We start from the raw sequence: 18,936 nt of genomic DNA, 5'->3' as shown, positions 1-18,936 counted from the left end.
CATGCAGGACTGCGGCCCTCCAGGACCTGAGTTTGACACCCCTGATCTAAACACTCAATCTTGTCATTACTACTGCACTGTCAATAGTATTTTTTTTTTTTTTTTGCTGTAACACACGATTGGGTGTTGAACATGCAACACGATAGTAAATGTGACTTAAGTATCGCGTACTGTGGATGCATCTAAACAATGGGTGTCAAGCTCATATTTTCTCGCGGGCCACTTCGGAGTTACGGCTTTCCCTGGAGAGCTGATGTAAAATCACAATGTATTCATTACCCATGATTTGAAATTTTGGTCCAGATTTAGGCAAGGATCATGAAAGTTGACACACATGATTTGCTCCCGCGGGCCACATAAAATGATTTGGTGGGCCGGATCTGGCCCCGGGGCCTTGACTTTGAAAGCTTTGATCCAAACTCTTGGCCGGTGTAAAAATTGACACCCTATGTTGTTGAATTAAGACCAGCAGATTTGCAGTTTATCTTTTCATGAAAGGATTGTTTTTAACTTTTGATGGGGCGGGGGGCGCAACCCAGAATTTGTGAACCAATCAATATTGAACTGCTGATTATTTTTAAAAAAAGTTCATAAAGTAGAAACAAAGTTTTTAGTGTGTGATGAAAGATGAGAATCTAGTCTTTCATTTCGTAGTTTCTGTGATTACATAGTCATAAAACACTTTGAAAGCCTTGAAAGACCAGTCAGAATGCAAATTGGCTGGCACACAATAGGGCCGCTTTATTTTTTTAATGGCTTGAATTGAAAGTGTTAATATAGGCAATTTTAAACAAGAGTGTTAATCAGTATCTGCGCCAAGACTTGGTTCCTGTACAAAACTTTTCGCCTTGTAGCCTACCCATTCAAGTAGTTGTTGCCCCACGAATTGTTCAACTTAAAGCACCAGTTTGTACATGTTTTAACCAAATCGAATACTTTCCTCTCTTGTGCAGTAATAACATATTTTCTTGTTCCATTTGTCCCCATTTGTCTAAATGTTCCCCAGCTGAGGCGCACACTCAACCCTTTTAACATCTGACTCCATGAGAAATTAATCTTAATTACCTCTTTTACATAACATTAATTAAATACTAAATACTAACACGCAGTCCTCCGTCTCACCTTCAACCCCCCCCCCTCCCAGTCCTTTTCCTTTCACTTGCTTTCTTTTGTTCATTCTTTGTGTTTTTGTACTTTCAAAGAAACCCAATCTGCCCCTGCACATTCCAGATATGGAAAAAATAGTGGTGACAGTCTCATCTATGACATGAAAGGAATTACCGTAACTTTCACTGACTTAACTTTTCATAGCTGTCCAGAAAAAGTACTTTCCATGGATACTTATAATAAATTAGCTCACACTGCTTTTGACGTGACGATATGTGTTTAATGTGTGGCAATGTGTAGGGCAGGGGTGTCAAATTCATTTTTGTCTTGGGCCACATTATAATTACCGTTTCCCTTGGAGGGCCATTATGACTATAGAAAGAAATCAAGAATAATGTTTCATTCAATTATTGTTTAAGTAACTGAGATGAGGGGTTTGGTAACAAGAAAATGCTTTCAATATGTCAGTGATTTATTACATATGAGCATTTGAAATTTTGGTAAAGATTTTAGCAAACATCACGGAAGTTGTCATCTTTGATTTGCTTTCGCGGGCCACTTAAAATGATGTGGCGGGCCACACCTGGCCCCCTGGCCTTGAGTTTGACACCTGTGGTGAAGGGTAGAGGCCCATACCGACAATCAGCCCGAATTTGTGCAGTTTCCCTCCCATGCAATCACAGTTAGCAACACCTGAAAAGCAGGATTATCCAGAGAGATGATCCTGTAGTGTGGGGTTTGTTAAAGGGCATTTTTCAGGGCAGACAATGAAAAGCCTGTTAAATATATAGTTGCAGTGCATATGTGTGGTATGCTTTGTTTGGCCATCTGGAGTGAATCACACACACGCAAAGAGCTCTAAATACACATATGCAGATTTTTTTCCCTCGGTTGAAATATAAGAAAACATGTTCATATTACGGTAGTTTGCACCCAGTTGAATGGTAAAATGATAACAAATAACCGTGTTTGAAAAGTTGATCAATTTAGACAAAATGAGCAAAGCATCCACATTCCGTATCTTAACATCTGTTGGACCAAAGGAAACAAAAAGAGAATAGATCAATTGAGCAAATCCCTGCGCTTGACTGCAGCGACTGTGCGTGCATGTTACAACAGAATCTATTTTGGGAGAAATATGAAGAACTCAGCAAATGATCTTGCAAAGGAGAATGGGAGAAGAACTGTATCATATTCTATATCGACAAAACGGTGAGCACTGAAAGAGGAATATGAAACTGACTTTAGTAAAGAGTGAATCGACTTAAGTTTTTCAAAAGGTAAGCCGTCATTTGGCCAATTTCTTTTTGTTTGTTTTGTTTTGGGGGGGTTTTGTGCCGTATGCTGGCAGTGAAGTCAACTCAATTCACAAACAGCTGTACGCCAGATAGTGAGCAATCCTTCAAAAAAGAGGCTGCAAACAGTCTATTGTCAAGCCCAGATGATGGCAACTGACAACCTAAACATCAAACCAACAGAGTTGTGTTTTTAAAACAGTCATGTAACTTTCCCTCAAAATCTGCTATCTTAATACAAACACATGATGGGAAACGCCTTAGCTAATGTCTACTGTATGTGGCGGTGATGTCCTTTTAGCAGTGACGGATATTTTGAATCAGTAGCATATGAACAGACAACATAACAATACTCACAGGTATATTTGTATTCTTCTCAGGGACGAAAAAGAGCAGGTCACATTTACTTTTGAAATTCGACTGAGCATCAAGCACTGACTGTGACTGCAATAAGAAATGTCTGAACTTTAAGATGAGATGGCATTGTGTTCCACGAAAAGACATTTGCCTTGCAAATCATTTAAATTAGTTAATTTTCTCCTTGCACTTGTAATGAAGACTGTCGTTATGCCCCGAGAGAAACATTCCACAGACCAGTGAAGCTGTCTAACTTGCAGCCGCATGATTGGCAGATTACATAATACTGTGGATGCAGGAAGAAGACATTTGCCAAAAGTATGTCTTGTCGCTTGCGCTGGCTTCCAGACAATACAGATAACGCACTGCAATCCTCTTAAATGAGACATTTACATGAAAAACGGACTTTGTTTGAAAACAAATAGTTGGTCTTTGAGTACCTGGCCACCCATTAAAACACAAAATCACTCTTTTTAACTTACAAATTCAGAAAATATTTCTCTCATCAATCCGTTCTGAAGTCAGGCTAATTTCTCTGACCCCTTTATCACTTGACAGCTCTTTGCAGTTTTGACTCCTCCTCATCTGCCACTGTCAAGATGCTGAACTACACGGTAGCAAGAATATGCCAACGCCTGTCGTCAGACAGAGCAGCACTGTTAGCAGAGAATCCAAACCACAGGTGTCAAACTCAAGACCCGGGGGCCAGATCTGGCCCGCCAAATCATTTTATGTGGCACGCGAAAACAAATCAAACTTCCATCATGCTTGCTATAATCTGTACCTCAAATTTCAAATTCTCATATGAAATGAATAAGAGAAATATTGGAAGTATTTTCTTGTTACCAAACCCCTCATTGCAGTTACTTAAACAATCATTGAATAAACCATTATTCTTGACTTATTGATCAGCTTTCACAGTCATACCAGCCCCCCAAGGGAGCGATACCTACAATGTGGCCCTCGACAAAATTGAGTTTGACCACCCTGATCTAAACAATAGAAACACGGCTTTTGCAACAGTACTTTATGTACCGTAGTTTTGCTGACGTGCTGAACCACTTTTTTTTGCCCAAACGCCACCGACCCTGAGCTAGAACCCAACAGCATGATGCTGAGAATGAGAGTGAGAGAGTGAGAGAGAGAGAGAGAGAGAGAGAGAGAGAGAAAGCGGAGCAACAAGATGAAGTAAGAGCAACCGAAGCTGCCTCCTCCAACACAAAGATGGATGACCATGACTCCACCAGAATCAATCAGGGACTTGTAGCCACAGCAGATCATCTTTCCCCCTGCTCGGCTGTGCCAACCCCGATAATACACACAAGCACACTACCTTTACAGCGAAAATGTAGTCTAGACTACTAGAGTCAAGAGGGAATCGTGAGGGGAAAGGTGGCAATGTACAGACAGAAAGTGAGGGAGGGAGAAGTGATGATGCTGACGTCTGTGGTGCGGGTCGAATTGATTGTTTTCACTGCGGTTTAATGGCAATTAAATTTTGGTGGAAAAGTCAGTGGCTCATTTTCCGCATATTTTTTGTACCACAAAGATGGATGATGATTGAAAAATATAGTGTTTTCATGAAAGAATAAGTTTTTAATGGTTCATTGTTAAACAACACACACACACACACACACAAACAGGCTCAATGAAACAATTTCACCTGTTTCTCTTAATGTGTGTGAGCACATGTGTGTGCGCATGCCAGAGTGTGTGTGTGGAAGACATTTTCATGGGAACCACATGTGGCGTTCATTAACAAGGGGGAGGCAGTATCAAGTGCTAACATCTTTAATTAACACATCCCCCAACACTCCCTGACTTTGATGTGAACATACCATTGCGCAGAAGCGGAGGATGCCACGGCGATAGGGGTTGGGGCTCGATACGTGGACAAGATGTCCCCCATCGGTGCCGAAATGGCACAGCGTTTAATCCCCCCACCATCTAGGGGCCCACTCAATTAACACACAGGCCAGATATCACTGTAATGGCCTGATAAGGAAGTAATCCCAAATCCATTCACTTTTAATGACTTCCTGTCTAATTAAGAGTCTTCTGTTAAAGACACACACTTTCAGGAGATTTCCCACTGATCAGAAACCTAATGTTGGGATTATCGGCACAACTTTTTGCTTTTAAGTGCACAAATACACATTTTACTTTTAGGACCGCAGTGGAAGGATCGTCTGTTAATCCAGCCACCATTCAAAAGCATCCATCCGGCGTGGGAGAAATCTTGGAGGAGCCACTTCTCACACTGGAGTAATTATGTCGATTGTTTTGCTTTTCGACACTAAAAACTTAACGACTGTGGAAACGGGGACACATTATGGACAATTGACTTTTTTAATTGCTCCTATAAGTGGCACTCTGGAGCGCTTACCACAGTGGCGTGCAAAGGTGGCTGGTGTTGGGGCGAGAGAGGAATTAATGTTGTGTAAGCATCCGCTTCCCCTACCCTCTCCCCGAACTCCAACCGCCATTCGATTTTTTAAATTTTTTTGGGCAGCAAAATTATTTTGGTCGATCAAAACAGCAGAAACCAGATGCATGTTTATCAACGGTGAAATTCTGTCCACCTGTGAGAATACTTTCACAGGTGCTCCCTTTTTTTCTACGACTCTATGTTGAATTTAGTTTTCTTTTTGCGCTCCCAGAAAAAAGTCAGAAATTAAATGTATGTTACGTGCTCTATATTCTGTATAACACTGTAATGGAAAATGATTGTGTTTATAATGATGTTTTGTGCAGGGGAAGATGACACAAGGTCAACGTTTTCCCACGCTTATCTCCTCATGCTTGTCAGTTTCAAGTAAAACTCATGGGTGCTGTGATGTAATCATTAACTAAGAGTTTGCACGCTGTTTCATCATTTTAACCAGAGAGAAGCAAGAAAAAGTGATCTTTATATGGAAGATTTGGGCAAGAGTGAAGTTCAGGATAAATTAGGCCGATTCGTTTCACTCTACTTTGCTTCCTTCACCCACAATATGTTCCCATATTTCCCATTAGCATGAACGCATCAGAATTGATCCTACAGAGTGACTTCAATTTTACACACGAGACATTTTAGAGAACACACAAACAGGGCCCTATTTTCATGCCAAGCTCAAATCTCTATCAAACTTTGCTCATGGATGGAGTTTTCTTTCTTTTTGTATTTCCGTAGATGGGCAGCGTTAGAAAGAAGCATTTGCATCGTTGTGGGAGTGAACACAGCTGACTTGCGTCCAAGCCAATGGAAGCAGCTACTCTAATTCCAGTTAAATTCCACACAGGAGAGACACACACACACATTCTTTGACAATGAGGAAGCAGTGTTGTATTATTTTGTCATTTTCTGTTAGCGCATTTGACAATAAAGTTATACTTGACTTGACTTGAGAAATGGACTCTCTGGTGTCCATGCAAGAGATCGATACATGGACATTATGTTTGTGAGGACATTATGTTTGTGAGGAACTGCGATCTCTCCACTTACGGATGATGTAAAGTTGGCCAGAGCGATCACAACTCCCCGCTGGATCGTGACCAAGAGGTTAAGTCGCCACCCACCACCACAGAGGACTGTGATTGAAGATCATCCCCAGCCGGGCACACGGCTGTCCTTGAGCAAGACACCGGTGGCCCAAACTGCTTCCTGGGCGCTTAAACTGTTCCAGTGGGTGCCACTAATAATGTGTGTTTGCTGTGATGGGTCAAATGCAAAGGTCAAATATCGTGCATACATGCGTCGATGACAGAGAGAGAAGCTTCAACTTCACTTTGCTTTCACCATGAAGCGGGCACTTGTAAATCACCTTCCACTCTGATAGTTCATGTCTGGGTCACTCTTTTTGTTCAAGTTAAACTTGTTGGTTATTTCAGCCACTGTCATTAGACGTACTTGCCTTTGGGTCTGTATCTTCACCAGTTCTAAGTCAGCACTGGCTGAGGTGACCCTCCGGAGTTATCGGTCATTGATGGGGAAATCTATCCAATACACATATCAAATCACATTACACGACCTGCGCCACAATTTAGACCTGCTCTGAGCTGTTCTAAGGCCATGGTACTGAAGTGTAATTTGGAATTCCCTCTCTATTCCTGTAGGTGGCCTTAGAATGTCCACCTGGCGTCAGTAACACGATTCTATTCTATATTTGCTGGTCAGGGAGAATCCAGTTTCAGCAGTGTGTGCAATCCTATAATAAGGTAAAGTGGCTGTTGTCGTCCATCACCAACAGCGCTGGTCAAGATCTCCTTTTTTTAGGACTGAAGTAAACTAGTAGATTGAAAACCGCAGCTGGTGCACAAAGCCATGACATCAGCTCCTTGCCAGGTATAAAAGATACGGGCCTGACAGGGGTTGGGGGGCTTTTTTACATCCATGCCTTGGGCCACTCAACTTTTTGGAAAGACTTCACTCTGACATTGGTAGAATAAAATCTTTTCCCAATCAGCCGTGGTCCCTGAAGTGCTCATTCGTCGGGAAACAGCCACCGATCACCGAGTGTTTTTGAAGACCAGCGAAGCAGCAAAAACCATATACCACAGTACATTCATACGGCAGGGTGTGATGCACAATTCTGATGTTTTGCCTGACCCGATTTTTTTTATTGTAATGTGAACACGTGTCCGTGATGTGACATGCATGCGCACAAAGCACGACCTTCGAATGCTGTGCACCCAAAAATGATGTCACGTGGTGCAGTGTTTATGGAGGTAAATATTGTCTTGGGTGTCATTTTATCAACTCATATCTTCATTGTTGAGGCGGCCAATCTGAGCTGTGGCCGTAAGGTGGTTGGTGCCTGTCGTAGCGGCAACCCCCGTACTCGCTGGTGGACACCAGCAGTAAGGGATGCCGTCAAGCTGAAGAAGGAGTCCTATCGAGCCTTTATGGCCTGTGGGACCCCAGAGGCAGCTGACGGGTATCGGCTGGCCAAGCGGACCGCGGCTTCGGTGGTCGCCGAGGCAAAAACCCGAGCGTGGGAAGAGTTCGGTGAGGCAATGGAAGCCGACTTCCGGACGGCTTCGAGGAAATTCTGGTCCACCATCCGACATCTCAGGAGGGGGAAGCAGTGCACCACTAACACTGTGTACAGTGGGGATGGGGCGCTGCTGACTTCGACTCGGGACGTTGTGAACCGGTGGGCAGAGTACTTCGAAGACCTCCTCAACTCCGCCAACACGCCTTCCTTGGAGGAAGCAGAGCCTGGGGACTCTGAGGTGGGCTCTCCTATCTCTGTGGTTGAAGTCACCGTTGTGGTTAAAAAGCTCCTTGGTGGCAAGGCCCCAGGGGTATATGAGATCCGCCCGGAGTTCATCAAGGCTCTGGATGTTGTGGGGCTGTCCTGGTTGACACGCCTCTGCAACATCGCGTGTTCAACAGGGAGAGTGCCTCTGGATTGGCAGACCGGGGTGGTAGTCCCTCTTTTTAAAAAGGGGGACCGGAGGGTGTGTTCCAACTACAGAGGGATCACACTCCTCAGCCTCCCTGGTAAGGTCTATTCAGGGGTGCTGGAGAGGAGGGTCCGTCAGGAAGTCGAGCCTCAGATTGAGGAGTAGCAGTGTGGTTTTCGTCCCGGCCGTGGAACAGTGAACCAGCTCTACACCCTTAGCAGGGTCCTTGAGGGTATGTGGGAATTCGCCCAACCAGTCTACATGTGTTTTGTGGACTTGGAGAAGGCGTTTGACCGTGTCCCTCGGGGAGTTCTGTGGGGGGTGCTTCGTGGGTATGGGGTACCGAACCCCCTGATACGGGCGGTTCGGTCGATGTCAGAGTTTGGTTCGCATTGCCGGCAGTAAGTCGGAATCGTTTCCAGTGGGGGTAGGACTCCGCCAAGGCTGCACTTTGTCGCCGATTCTGTTCATAACCTTTATGGACAGAATTTCTAGGCGCAGCCGAAGCGTTGAGGGGGTCCGTTTTGGGGTCCTCAGTATTGCATCCCTGCTTTTTGCAGATGATGTGGTGCTGTTGGCTCCTTCAAACGGGGCTATCCAAGTCTCACTGGACCGTTTCGCAGCCGAGTGTGAAGCGGTTGGGATGAAAATCAGCACCTCCAAATCTGAAACCATGGTCCTCAGTCGGAAAACGGTGGAGTGCCCCTTCCGGGTCGGGGAGGAGATCTTACCCCAAGTGGAGGAGTTCAAGTATCTTGGGGTCTTGTTCACGAGTGGGGGTAGGAGGGAGCGGGAGATCGACAGGCGGATCGGTGCAGGGTCTGCTGTGATGCGGACGTTGTATCGGTCTGTCGTGGTGAAGAAGGAGCTGAGCCAAAGGGCGAAGCTCTCAATTTACCGGTCGATCTACGTCCCAACCATCACCTATGGTCACAAGCTATGGGTCGTGACCGAAAGAACGAGATCCCGGATACAAGCGGCTGAAATGAGTTTTCTCCGCAGGGTGTCCGGGCTCTCCCTTAGAGATAAGGTGAGAAGCTCAGTCATCCGGGAGGGGCTCAGAGTCGAGCCGCTTCTCCTCCACATCGAGAGGAGCCAGATGAGGTGGCTTGGGCATCTGATTTGGATGCCTCCTGAGCGCCTCCCCGGTGAGGTGTTCCGGTCATGTCCCACTGGGAGGAGACCCCGAGGAAGACCCAGGACACGCTGGAGAGACTATGTCACCCAGCTTGCCTGGGAACGACTCGGGATCCCCCGGGGAGAGCTGGAAGAAGTAGCTAGGGAGAGGGAAGTCTGGGCTTCCCTGCTAAAGCTGTTGCCCCCGCGACCCGGCTCCGGATAAGCGGTAGATGATGGATGGATGGATGGATGGATGGATAGATGAATGGATATCTTCAGTGTAGTGAGACGGGCTGAGAAACATTTTGGGGATATGAAGCAACGCTCCTCGATCTCCTTCGTTGACGAAGATGTCAACTAAAGATGATGTCACATCATTGCCCTGTGTCATAAAAGAATCATCTGCATGGCTGAATGACTACCATTGTCTTGTCCAGGGAAACCAAGACAATAAGTATTATTAAAAAAAACGATTACATTTATTTGCAGTCTGAATGCAAATTATATTATGAAGTCTCCAAAAACACCACAAAAACTACAGATCTTAGAAAAGTTGTTCACTTTCTCACCCAAGGGCTGTCGACAGTTGTCATGGCATCAAAAGCTACCCTTTGCATATGCATGAGACAAAACCATTCCCCAAAAGCTGAGTGATTTCACCCAGAGTGAAAGAAATGGATGTTGTTAGGAGAACTTTCGTTATTTATTACTTGTGTATTTTTTACAAAGATCAAATCCATCCATCCATTTTCAACACCGCTTATCCTGAACAGAGTCACTGGGGGTGCTGAAGACTATCCCAGCTAACTTTGGGCGAAAGGTGGACTACTCCTTGAACTGGTCACCAGACAGTCACAGGGCACATATAGAGATGAATAACCATTCACACCCACATCTACACCGTCACTGAGTGGGAACTGATCCTACGCTGTCCGCTTACAAGTCACACAAGTGTCCCACTACATTATCACCAACCTTAATAGCTCAAATTGATTTTAAAAAGGACCGACTCTATCATGTCTCGTGTAAGAACACACTTCTTGTTAGTAGTCGGACTTTAAGGACATAAATTGTCAATTGCGATGAAGACATCAAGCAATGGTGTACCACAGGGAAGCTACTTTGAAAAAAATAGTGTTAATTGTATGAGAAAATTGTGTTATAAGTCTCCTTCAAATTAGATTGAAAATGTACTCTTTAGTCACACCTTGATTGTTTTATTCCATAGAAGTGAAAGCACAAAAACACAATGTTTTGTGCAAAGATTTTTTTCCTTTCCCCGACTTTCTTTCAAACAGCCGTGTGACTCATTCCCAAATCTTGGCCATAACCAAGCGTGATAACGCACTGTGGGACAGTCAACAGGTGCATAGCTGGCACACACGTGCACCCGCATAAATGAATACACAAAAAAGTGAAGGTTGAGCTGAAGTATAAAATAGGCATAAAAACGTCTGTGCCTCTTCAGAAACGTTGGTGACGCTTCACAGACATGCTGAGGTTTTTGGTCTTGACGACTCTGTCAGCCCTGGGTAAGAGAGCGACACCACATGCACACAGACACACACACACACGCGCACACACACACACACACACACACACACACACACACACACACACACACACACACACACACACACACACACACCTTATGGATATGCTCATTATTGATCCTCTCTCTCCATCAGGCTGCATACTGTCACCTTGTCAGTCATTTTAAGCTTAGTGAAGCTCAAGGAAGTGCAATGAATTATTCTCCCTCTCTCTCTTATGCATGCTCTTTCATTCAAATAAAACATAAATGTCTCCAATTTTATCTTTCTTCAACAGTGCTGGCTGAGCTGGAGCCCCAGCCCAGGTACCTCGAGGACGTTTCGGAAAGGGTGGTGGGAGGCGAGGTGGCTCGGCCCAACTCCTGGCCCTGGCAGGTAAATGCCAGCATGGAAGTCATTGGCTCAAATGGACAAATTCTGCAGATGAGTGTTATATACACGTGGATTGTGTCCCCTTCCTGTTAGATCTCTCTTCAGTACCAATCTGGCTCCAGATTCTACCACACATGTGGGGGAACCCTGATTCAGAGAGGCTGGGTCATGACTGCTGCTCACTGTGTGGACAGGTATCAGGATCATTTTATTATGTGTTTATATATTGGAAACATGAATTAGGCACCATCATCCTAGTAAGGATAACAATTGGTACACTACTACATTAACTTTTTTTTCCTACTCTACTCTACTAGCACCATTGTTGTAAATCTCACAAACCACTCTATTTGATTGGTATGATTTTGAATACATTGTTTTGTATTTTTCTTCAGCAAAACAATGTACACATCCATAAGATGTTTCCATAAAACAACCATAAGATATTTCTGGACGTTTGTCTAAGCATTTGTTACTAGGCAAAATTCTTGGCGTGTAATCATTTACATCCCAAACATATATTTTTTTTAAATCACGCAAAAAGGTAATAGAAAACTTTAAATTAGTACAGTATTTTGATTGTGGAGTTGAATCATTGCATATATAAGAAGTTAGAAACAAAAGTGTATGAAACAGGCTTATATCTAATCAATTATTTTTAATTTGCATTGTTCTTTTACGTTAAGTAGAAAACACACAGTTGAAAGCCAGAGCGTCATCTGGTGGGAAGGTGGCCAATGTCTCGAGCAGAGTTGCTATCGCCTTAAATGTGAAACTATTGTTGGGCCTATGGTAGCCAAATTTGAGTGTTTTACTGTTTTATTGATTTTCTCGATGTATTTGTCCCTTCAGCCGTAGGACATGGCGTGTGGTTCTGGGCGAGCACGACCTGAATAGCAACAGCGGCAGAGAGCAGGTCATGAGCGTCAGCCGCGTTTACATCCACCCAAAATGGAATTCTAACAATGTGGGTGCTGGGTGAGGATAATTTTACCTTACATGTTTGTTTGCTTTTCATGACCAAACGTCTTCTAGGCAAAGACACTCTCAAATCCCAAAATGAGGGACACTTCCATCAAGACGTAATACATTTTGATAAAAGTTTAAAAACAGTTCTTGAATATTAAATGCAATTATTTATTGGACTAGAAAAAAAATAAATACAATTGAACTGTATTCAGGTAGTATTTTCTTCACATACCAATTGGGATAGCCTACATGGACCATGGACAAAGGTCTACTTTATGAGTTCTTTGCGTCATTTTGTTGACTGGATGTGGCTCTCATAGCTATGACATCGCCCTACTGCGTCTGTCTGGAGAGGCCTCTCTCAACTCTTACGTGCAGCTGGGCTCTCTGCTCCCCTCCGGAAACATCCTGCCCCACAACAACCGCTGTTACATCACCGGCTGGGGACGCACCTCCAGTGAGTCCGTTGTTCATCCTCTCACTTCTTGGCGCTTTCGTGACCATGCTGGTCGATTTTGTTTCCAGCCGGCGGCAACCTGTCCCCACAACTGAAACAGGCCTATCTTCCCGTGGTGGGCCACAGCACCTGCACCAGCTCTAGCTGGTGGGGCGGCGGCATCAAGACCACCATGGTGTGCGCTGGTGGTGGCTCAGAGTCTGGATGCAATGTGAGTACCCTCGAGAAAAAAGATTAAATCATCACAGAAGTCAAGCCAAGTCAAGTCAACAGTATTTATAGAGGTCTTTCAAACAGCCATCGCTGCATACAAAGTGCTGTACATGGAGCAATTTAACATGCACACTAAACAGTAAGACAAATCAGTACTAAAGGCGGTAGAAAGCACCAAACAGTAAAATCAAGAACAAATCTAAGTCATGCTGAGTCAAATGCCAAAGAATACAAGTGAGTCTTGTATGTCTAGCTTTAACAAAATAGCAGCGCTAGCAATACTATGCTAGCATTAGCACTGAAAACGAGCCAACGATAGCCAAGCTATGGCAGAAGAGTTGTGCAATTTTGCCAGTCCCACACCGTCGTCCGTCATTCATCAGTCTGTCTTGTTTTTTTCAAGGCCAACCGAACCGTCATCAATCAGTCAGTCCGTCATATTATGTTTAAGTTACATCGATCCGTCACTGCATCTTTCATCAGTCTGTCAGTCCGAGAATAACTTTCTTTTAATTGTGTAAAAAATTGTGTCCGTCAGTGACGTACAGATGGGCCTTTCATCAGTAAAGTTCCCAACTCTGGCTCGTAGCGTGATTTACTCGTCAGGGACTGTTAATTATAATAGTACCGGTATATGTTATTCCTTTGAAGCTTCATATTTGGGGAATTTATAATAAGTTAAAAAAGAAAATGGGTGATGAATGTTCCTGTCGAGCACAAATGTTGTTCCACAAATATGACATTAGATAGGCAGGCGTTTGCTGACTCTGATCGTGAGGCGAACGGCTGACATGTGTGCCCATGAATTGGCGTTCCTTCTGTTTCACATCACAATCACTTGATCTGTGGCTCAGGTGGCCTTGGAGTCAAATTTGCGATCACAAATACTGAACACATTTACAATCGTTGGCCCAACCATTTTGAAAAGACTGAAATGGAAAAATCTTTTTTAACAGACCCCACACCACAGTGTAATCACTCAGGATAATCTTTCAGAGATGTCCAACAAATGGACCCTTGCTGACTTTGATTGCAAGAGAGGGAAAATGCTCAAAATCTGGCCAATTGTCATTATATGTGTATGCCACAATTCTTGGTATAATGTTTGACAGCAATTTCTCTTTCATTTGTGGCACCATTTCAGGGTGATTCCGGTGGCCCTCTGAACTGCCTGGTGAACGGAAAATACTATGTGCACGGTATTGCCAGCTTCGTCTCCGGCTTGGGATGCAACACTCCCAGGAAGCCCACCGTCTTCACCCGTGTTTCCGCCTACAACGAATGGATGGACTCGGTGGGTGACGTCACTCACTTCCATAATTGAGTTGATATCAACTTCATTTCCCCACAATATTTCTCTTTTCTTGTTCACAGATCATGATGTAAACAAACACGGCAGTACAAGAAGCAGAACATCAACTCTTGTTTGTTTCGCCTATTGTTGGTCCTCCATAGTAGTCACTCAAAATAAAGCTCAGATACACATAACTTTGAGTGATGACTCTTTTCTTGTTAAGATTAAAAAGCAGAGCATTTTGCAGATGATCTTCCCATAAACTCCCCCCCCCCCCAAAAAAAAAATATATATATATACATTTTTTTTTATGGGAAGCCTCTGTGGACCAATTCCTGTATCGAGAAATCATCAGGTGACATCAGATGCATCCTGATGTCATTTATTTTCAATTAAATGGTCGAAAAATGTAATTACTAAAAATGTTGTTTAGCTATTGGTCAGCCCGGTGATTGAGTGTAGTGCAGAGGGACCGGGTTTGATTCCAGCTCCGGCCTTCCTGTGTGGAGTTTGCATGTTCTCCCCGTGCCGACTTGAGTTTTCTCCGGGTACTGCGGTTCCTTCCCACATTCCAAAAACATGAATAGCAGGCTGATTGATCACTCTAAATTGTCCCTAAATGTGATTGGAAATGTTTGTTTGCCTATGTGTGCCCTGCGATTGGCTGACAACCGATTCAGGGTTTCCCCCGCCTACTGCCTGAAAAGAGCTGGGATAGGCTCCAGCATCCCTGCAACCCTTGTGAGGATAAAGTTTTTCAGAAAATGGATGGATGGATGTTTAGCTATTGATGCCAGTGAATTACAGTGCCAGGCAGAATAATTAAACGCTCTTGTATTGTATTGTTTTGTGTTTTTTGTTATTGTAAAGTGTCCTTGGGTGTCTTGAAAGGCGCTTATAAATAAAATGTATTATTATTATCATTATTATTATTATTGTACAACATTGCAGAACATAGATTTAAAATGTGTATTAAACAGATGCATTCTATAAGCAGAATAATATATAAAACTGCAGAATAATCTCTTTGTGTTTAGCTACACAGGCCCAGAATTCACAGGTTTTAGCTTTTGCTCATTTGCATGGGATAAACCATGCATCCATCCATCCATTTTCTGACCGCTTCATCCTCATAAGGGTTGTGGGGCGTGCTGGAGCCTATTCCAGCTGCCTTCGGGCAGTAGGCGGGGGACACTTTGAACCGGTTGCCAGCCAATCGCAGTGGGATAGTACCACCCCCTCAAAACTGGCTCTGATGTAAATTGCTGTAATACCTCTTCCTTGGTGTATTTTTCATTGAACCTTGTCACAGACATTTGGAGACACCTGAGAATTTGGTTAAAAAGGTAAAAAAAAAAATGCATCAAGAAAATTTTTTAAATATCAGTTCATCACTATTTGCAAAATCTGCCCTAATTGTCTTGAAGATACAGCGAAAACATTTGTTGTAACATTAATCCTGTGAAATGAAGGCGTTTAAGGTCTATGTATTAGATTTTTCATTTTTTTAAATTTAATTGCAATTAACCTTATTTTGTATCATAGTATTATTGTATTAAACAAATACTGTATACAGTGTGGCGGCCCGGTAGTCCAGTGGTTAGCACGTCGGTTTCACAGTGCAGAGGTACTGGGTTCGATTCCAGCTCCGGCCTCCCTGTGTGGAGTTTGCATGTTCTCCCCGGGCCTGCGTGGGTTTTCTCCGGGTGCTCCGGTTTCCTCCCACATTCCAAAACATGCGTGGCATGCTGATTGAACACTCTAAATTGTCCCTAGGTGTGAGTGTGAGCGTGGATGGTTGTTCGTCTCTGTGTACCCTGTGATTGGCTGGCAACCAATTCAGGGTGTCCCCCGCCTGTTGCCCGGAGACAGCTGGGATAGGCTCCAGCACCCCCCGCGACCCTAGTGAGGATCAAGCGGCTCGGAAGATGAATGAATGAATGAATGTATACAGTGTATGATCCTGTGGTGTACCGCATGACTTTTATGTTTTTATCCCCAACAATAAAGATCATTCACGCTATCAAGCCCCAATGAGGTGGCCTTCTGCGTCATTGTTTTTATGAAGAAAATAGTTTGTGTATTATAGCTTTTGGCTAGAAAACGGCGTGCACTTTGGACTGGTCGTCATCCAATCGCAGATTCGCAAATAGACGAAAAAAGCCACTCATGTTCACATTTAAGGATAATTTAGAGCTGATGTGAATGTTTTGTGGGGTGTGTGTGGGTATGTGTGCGTGTGTGTGTGTGTGTGTGTGTGTGTGTGTGTGTGTGTGTGTGTGTGTGTGGCTGAAGGGGCCCCTCAGTGGCAGGTTTAGGGCCAATTAATCAGGCTAGTCTGGCGGGCATCCCAGAATCCAGATGTGAGGTGTTTGGCTGGCCAGTCATGATGCCAGCCCAAACGCCAAGCCCACTGGTCTTGCAACTGCATAGACCTTCGGGAGGAGGGCAATGTGCCACCAGAGCAAAGATGAGAGGCGGCCGCTATTCATGCACCACCGGAGAAGAGTCCCAGAGCGAATGCGAATGGAGAACGGTCGGAGAGCAACTGGGCAGAATTCACCGCAAGTGCCGGATGGGAATGGAACATGCCCCAAAATTTTGTTCACTTCTGCAGTCGGAAAATCTATGCTCGAAGCAATGCTCTTAATGCACAATGAGTGACTGGATTCTCTGGTCAGGGTGTTCAGCTCAGCGTAGCAACACAATTCTTATGCAGGGTTTACTTTTGGTGGTTGTGGTAGGACTGAGGCTGAGACTCACACTCACACCTAGGGACAATTAGAGTGTTCAATCAGCCTGCCACGCATGTTTTTGGAATGTGGGAGGAAATCAGAGTACCCATATAAATGCCACACAGACACGGGGAGAACATGTAAACTCCACACAAAAAGGCCGAAGCCGGAATCGAACCCTGCAACTCTGCACTGAGGCCGATGTGCCGCCCAGAACAAAATGTATTACCAAAAAATGTGTGTGTGTGTATATATATATATATATATATATATATATATATATATATATATATATATATAAAATAAAAATAGCGAGGGTATTGTAGTAGAATCAAAATGACTCATCAACAAAGGACTAAAAAAAAGAAAGAAAGAAACGGTGAAACTAAACACTCATCAAAGACTTCAAGAGTCAAGAGTACACAACAGTGACAATGACCCGACACAGACTGAAGGAAAGCAAGGAACTAAATATAACAAGTTGACGAGAAGACGAACACCTGGAGAAGACAGAAGTTGCTGACGGGGCTGACTGTAAGACAAAAGGAACCAAGTTTATGAGCACAAGTGCACCACAAGAAAATAAGACACAAAACAAGACCTGAGTTTGACACCTATGGTCTAGAGCACAGCTGTCAAAGTCGGGTCCTCGATTACCAGTGTAGCAGTCAGCTCATCAGCAAGCTCTATAGGAGCCTGATAATGATCCTGATCATTTCAATCAGGTGTGTCGGAGCAGGGCGACATGGAAAACATGCCGGACACTAGCCCTCGAGGACCCGACTTTGACACCTGCGGTAGAGTGTAACCACTGAGAAAAACAAACAAAGATAGTGTGAGCGAAGTAGATAAAAACAGCAGAGGTGACGTTGTTATGTTTTACATTTACATTGTCTGGTTTCAAAAATTTATAATTTAGAACACTTTTAGAACACTGGACTCCACACCTCAGAACAGTGAGGCAGACATGCTAACCATGATTACATCATGCGACCCAGGAAAAGTGCAAAATAGTTTGATATTACTGACTTCCCAAAACATGAAGTCTCTACTGCATTATGTAACACCGTGTATCGAATTCCCGACGAGTCAGATGTCATTGGCAAGTGGAAAAGTTTTGTCAAAACCCGGCCAGTCAACAGTATCGCTATCATGTTGGGAATCTTGCCAGTGCACAGTATGACAAGAGACGGAAACAAGATAACAGCAACAGAAGATACTGTATTGAAAATGTAGATTTTGATGCATTCTGAGATCTGAATCACCCATGCAAAAATGCTGCTTTTTACAAATTCATATGTTGTGACGTGAATTGCAGTCTTTAAACATGCCTGCTGACTGAGAAACCATTACACGTCACCCGCGTGCAACTAGTCATTTACAAATGCTCACACCAGGTACAAGTATCTTCACATGTTTTTTTAAAATCAACAGGATTGCATCAATGCAGAATAATAATCTTCAAAATATGCAGTTTTTAATCTTGAGTCATGTATAAACATAAATCCTCCATGTTCTGATTTGTTCCATACAGCAAGTTGAAAAAAAATCTAGGCACCACGGTTCTGAGGTTTTGCATGGATTTGTATCTTCTGAGGGGCATTTGCACGGGAAAAAACAAAGAAGCATTAGGTTCACTCAGACTTTGGTGCATGCTTGTTTGTCTATATGTGCCCGGTGATTGACTGGCAACCATCCAGTGTGTACCCCACCTTTCAGCCATATAATATTTTTTTGGTTCTTACCTGTTGATTCCACCGTCATACTACACCTGTTATTCCACCAAAAGTAAAAATTAAAAAGTGGAAAAATCTGAGCTGAGTAATTCCCATCTTCACCGTGGTCAACCATTTCTGTGGGAAAATGTATCCATAAATGATTTAGAATTAATGCTACATCATGAACATTTAACTTGGAAAGGTATGGAAAATTGATTGCGGAAAAAAAAGACAATTGAATGTGAAAACAATAACGTTGAAATTGAAAATCATATCCCATTTGTCCACAATAAACAACCATCAACACAAGTGAGGTGTTTGTAGAATTTTGGTAACCTCACTTTGAATGTAAAAACATA

The 18,936-nt window shown here is 43.6% G+C and overlaps 1 protein-coding gene across 1 annotated transcript; it reads left to right on the top strand.

Moving 5' to 3' along the window:
* The first annotated feature begins 10,680 nt into the window (after positions 1 to 10,680).
* On the top strand, positions 10,681 to 14,318 carry LOC127607146 (elastase-1-like). Its single transcript, XM_052075274.1, has 8 exons — positions 10,681 to 10,798; positions 11,097 to 11,194; positions 11,285 to 11,385; positions 12,044 to 12,169; positions 12,481 to 12,617; positions 12,686 to 12,828; positions 13,975 to 14,124; positions 14,205 to 14,318. The coding sequence occupies exons 1-8, from the start codon at positions 10,759 to 10,761 to the stop codon at positions 14,214 to 14,216; spliced, it is 807 nt and encodes a 268-aa protein (XP_051931234.1). The 5' UTR covers positions 10,681 to 10,758; the 3' UTR covers positions 14,217 to 14,318.
* Positions 14,319 to 18,936: the final 4,618 nt, after the last annotated feature.

Source organism: Hippocampus zosterae, chromosome 9, assembly GCF_025434085.1.
Source record: "Hippocampus zosterae strain Florida chromosome 9, ASM2543408v3, whole genome shotgun sequence".
Classification (NCBI taxonomy): Eukaryota; Metazoa; Chordata; class Actinopteri; order Syngnathiformes; family Syngnathidae; genus Hippocampus; species Hippocampus zosterae.
Note: the sequence above shows the minus strand (reverse complement) of the source record. Positions and strands in the feature narration are given on the sequence as shown.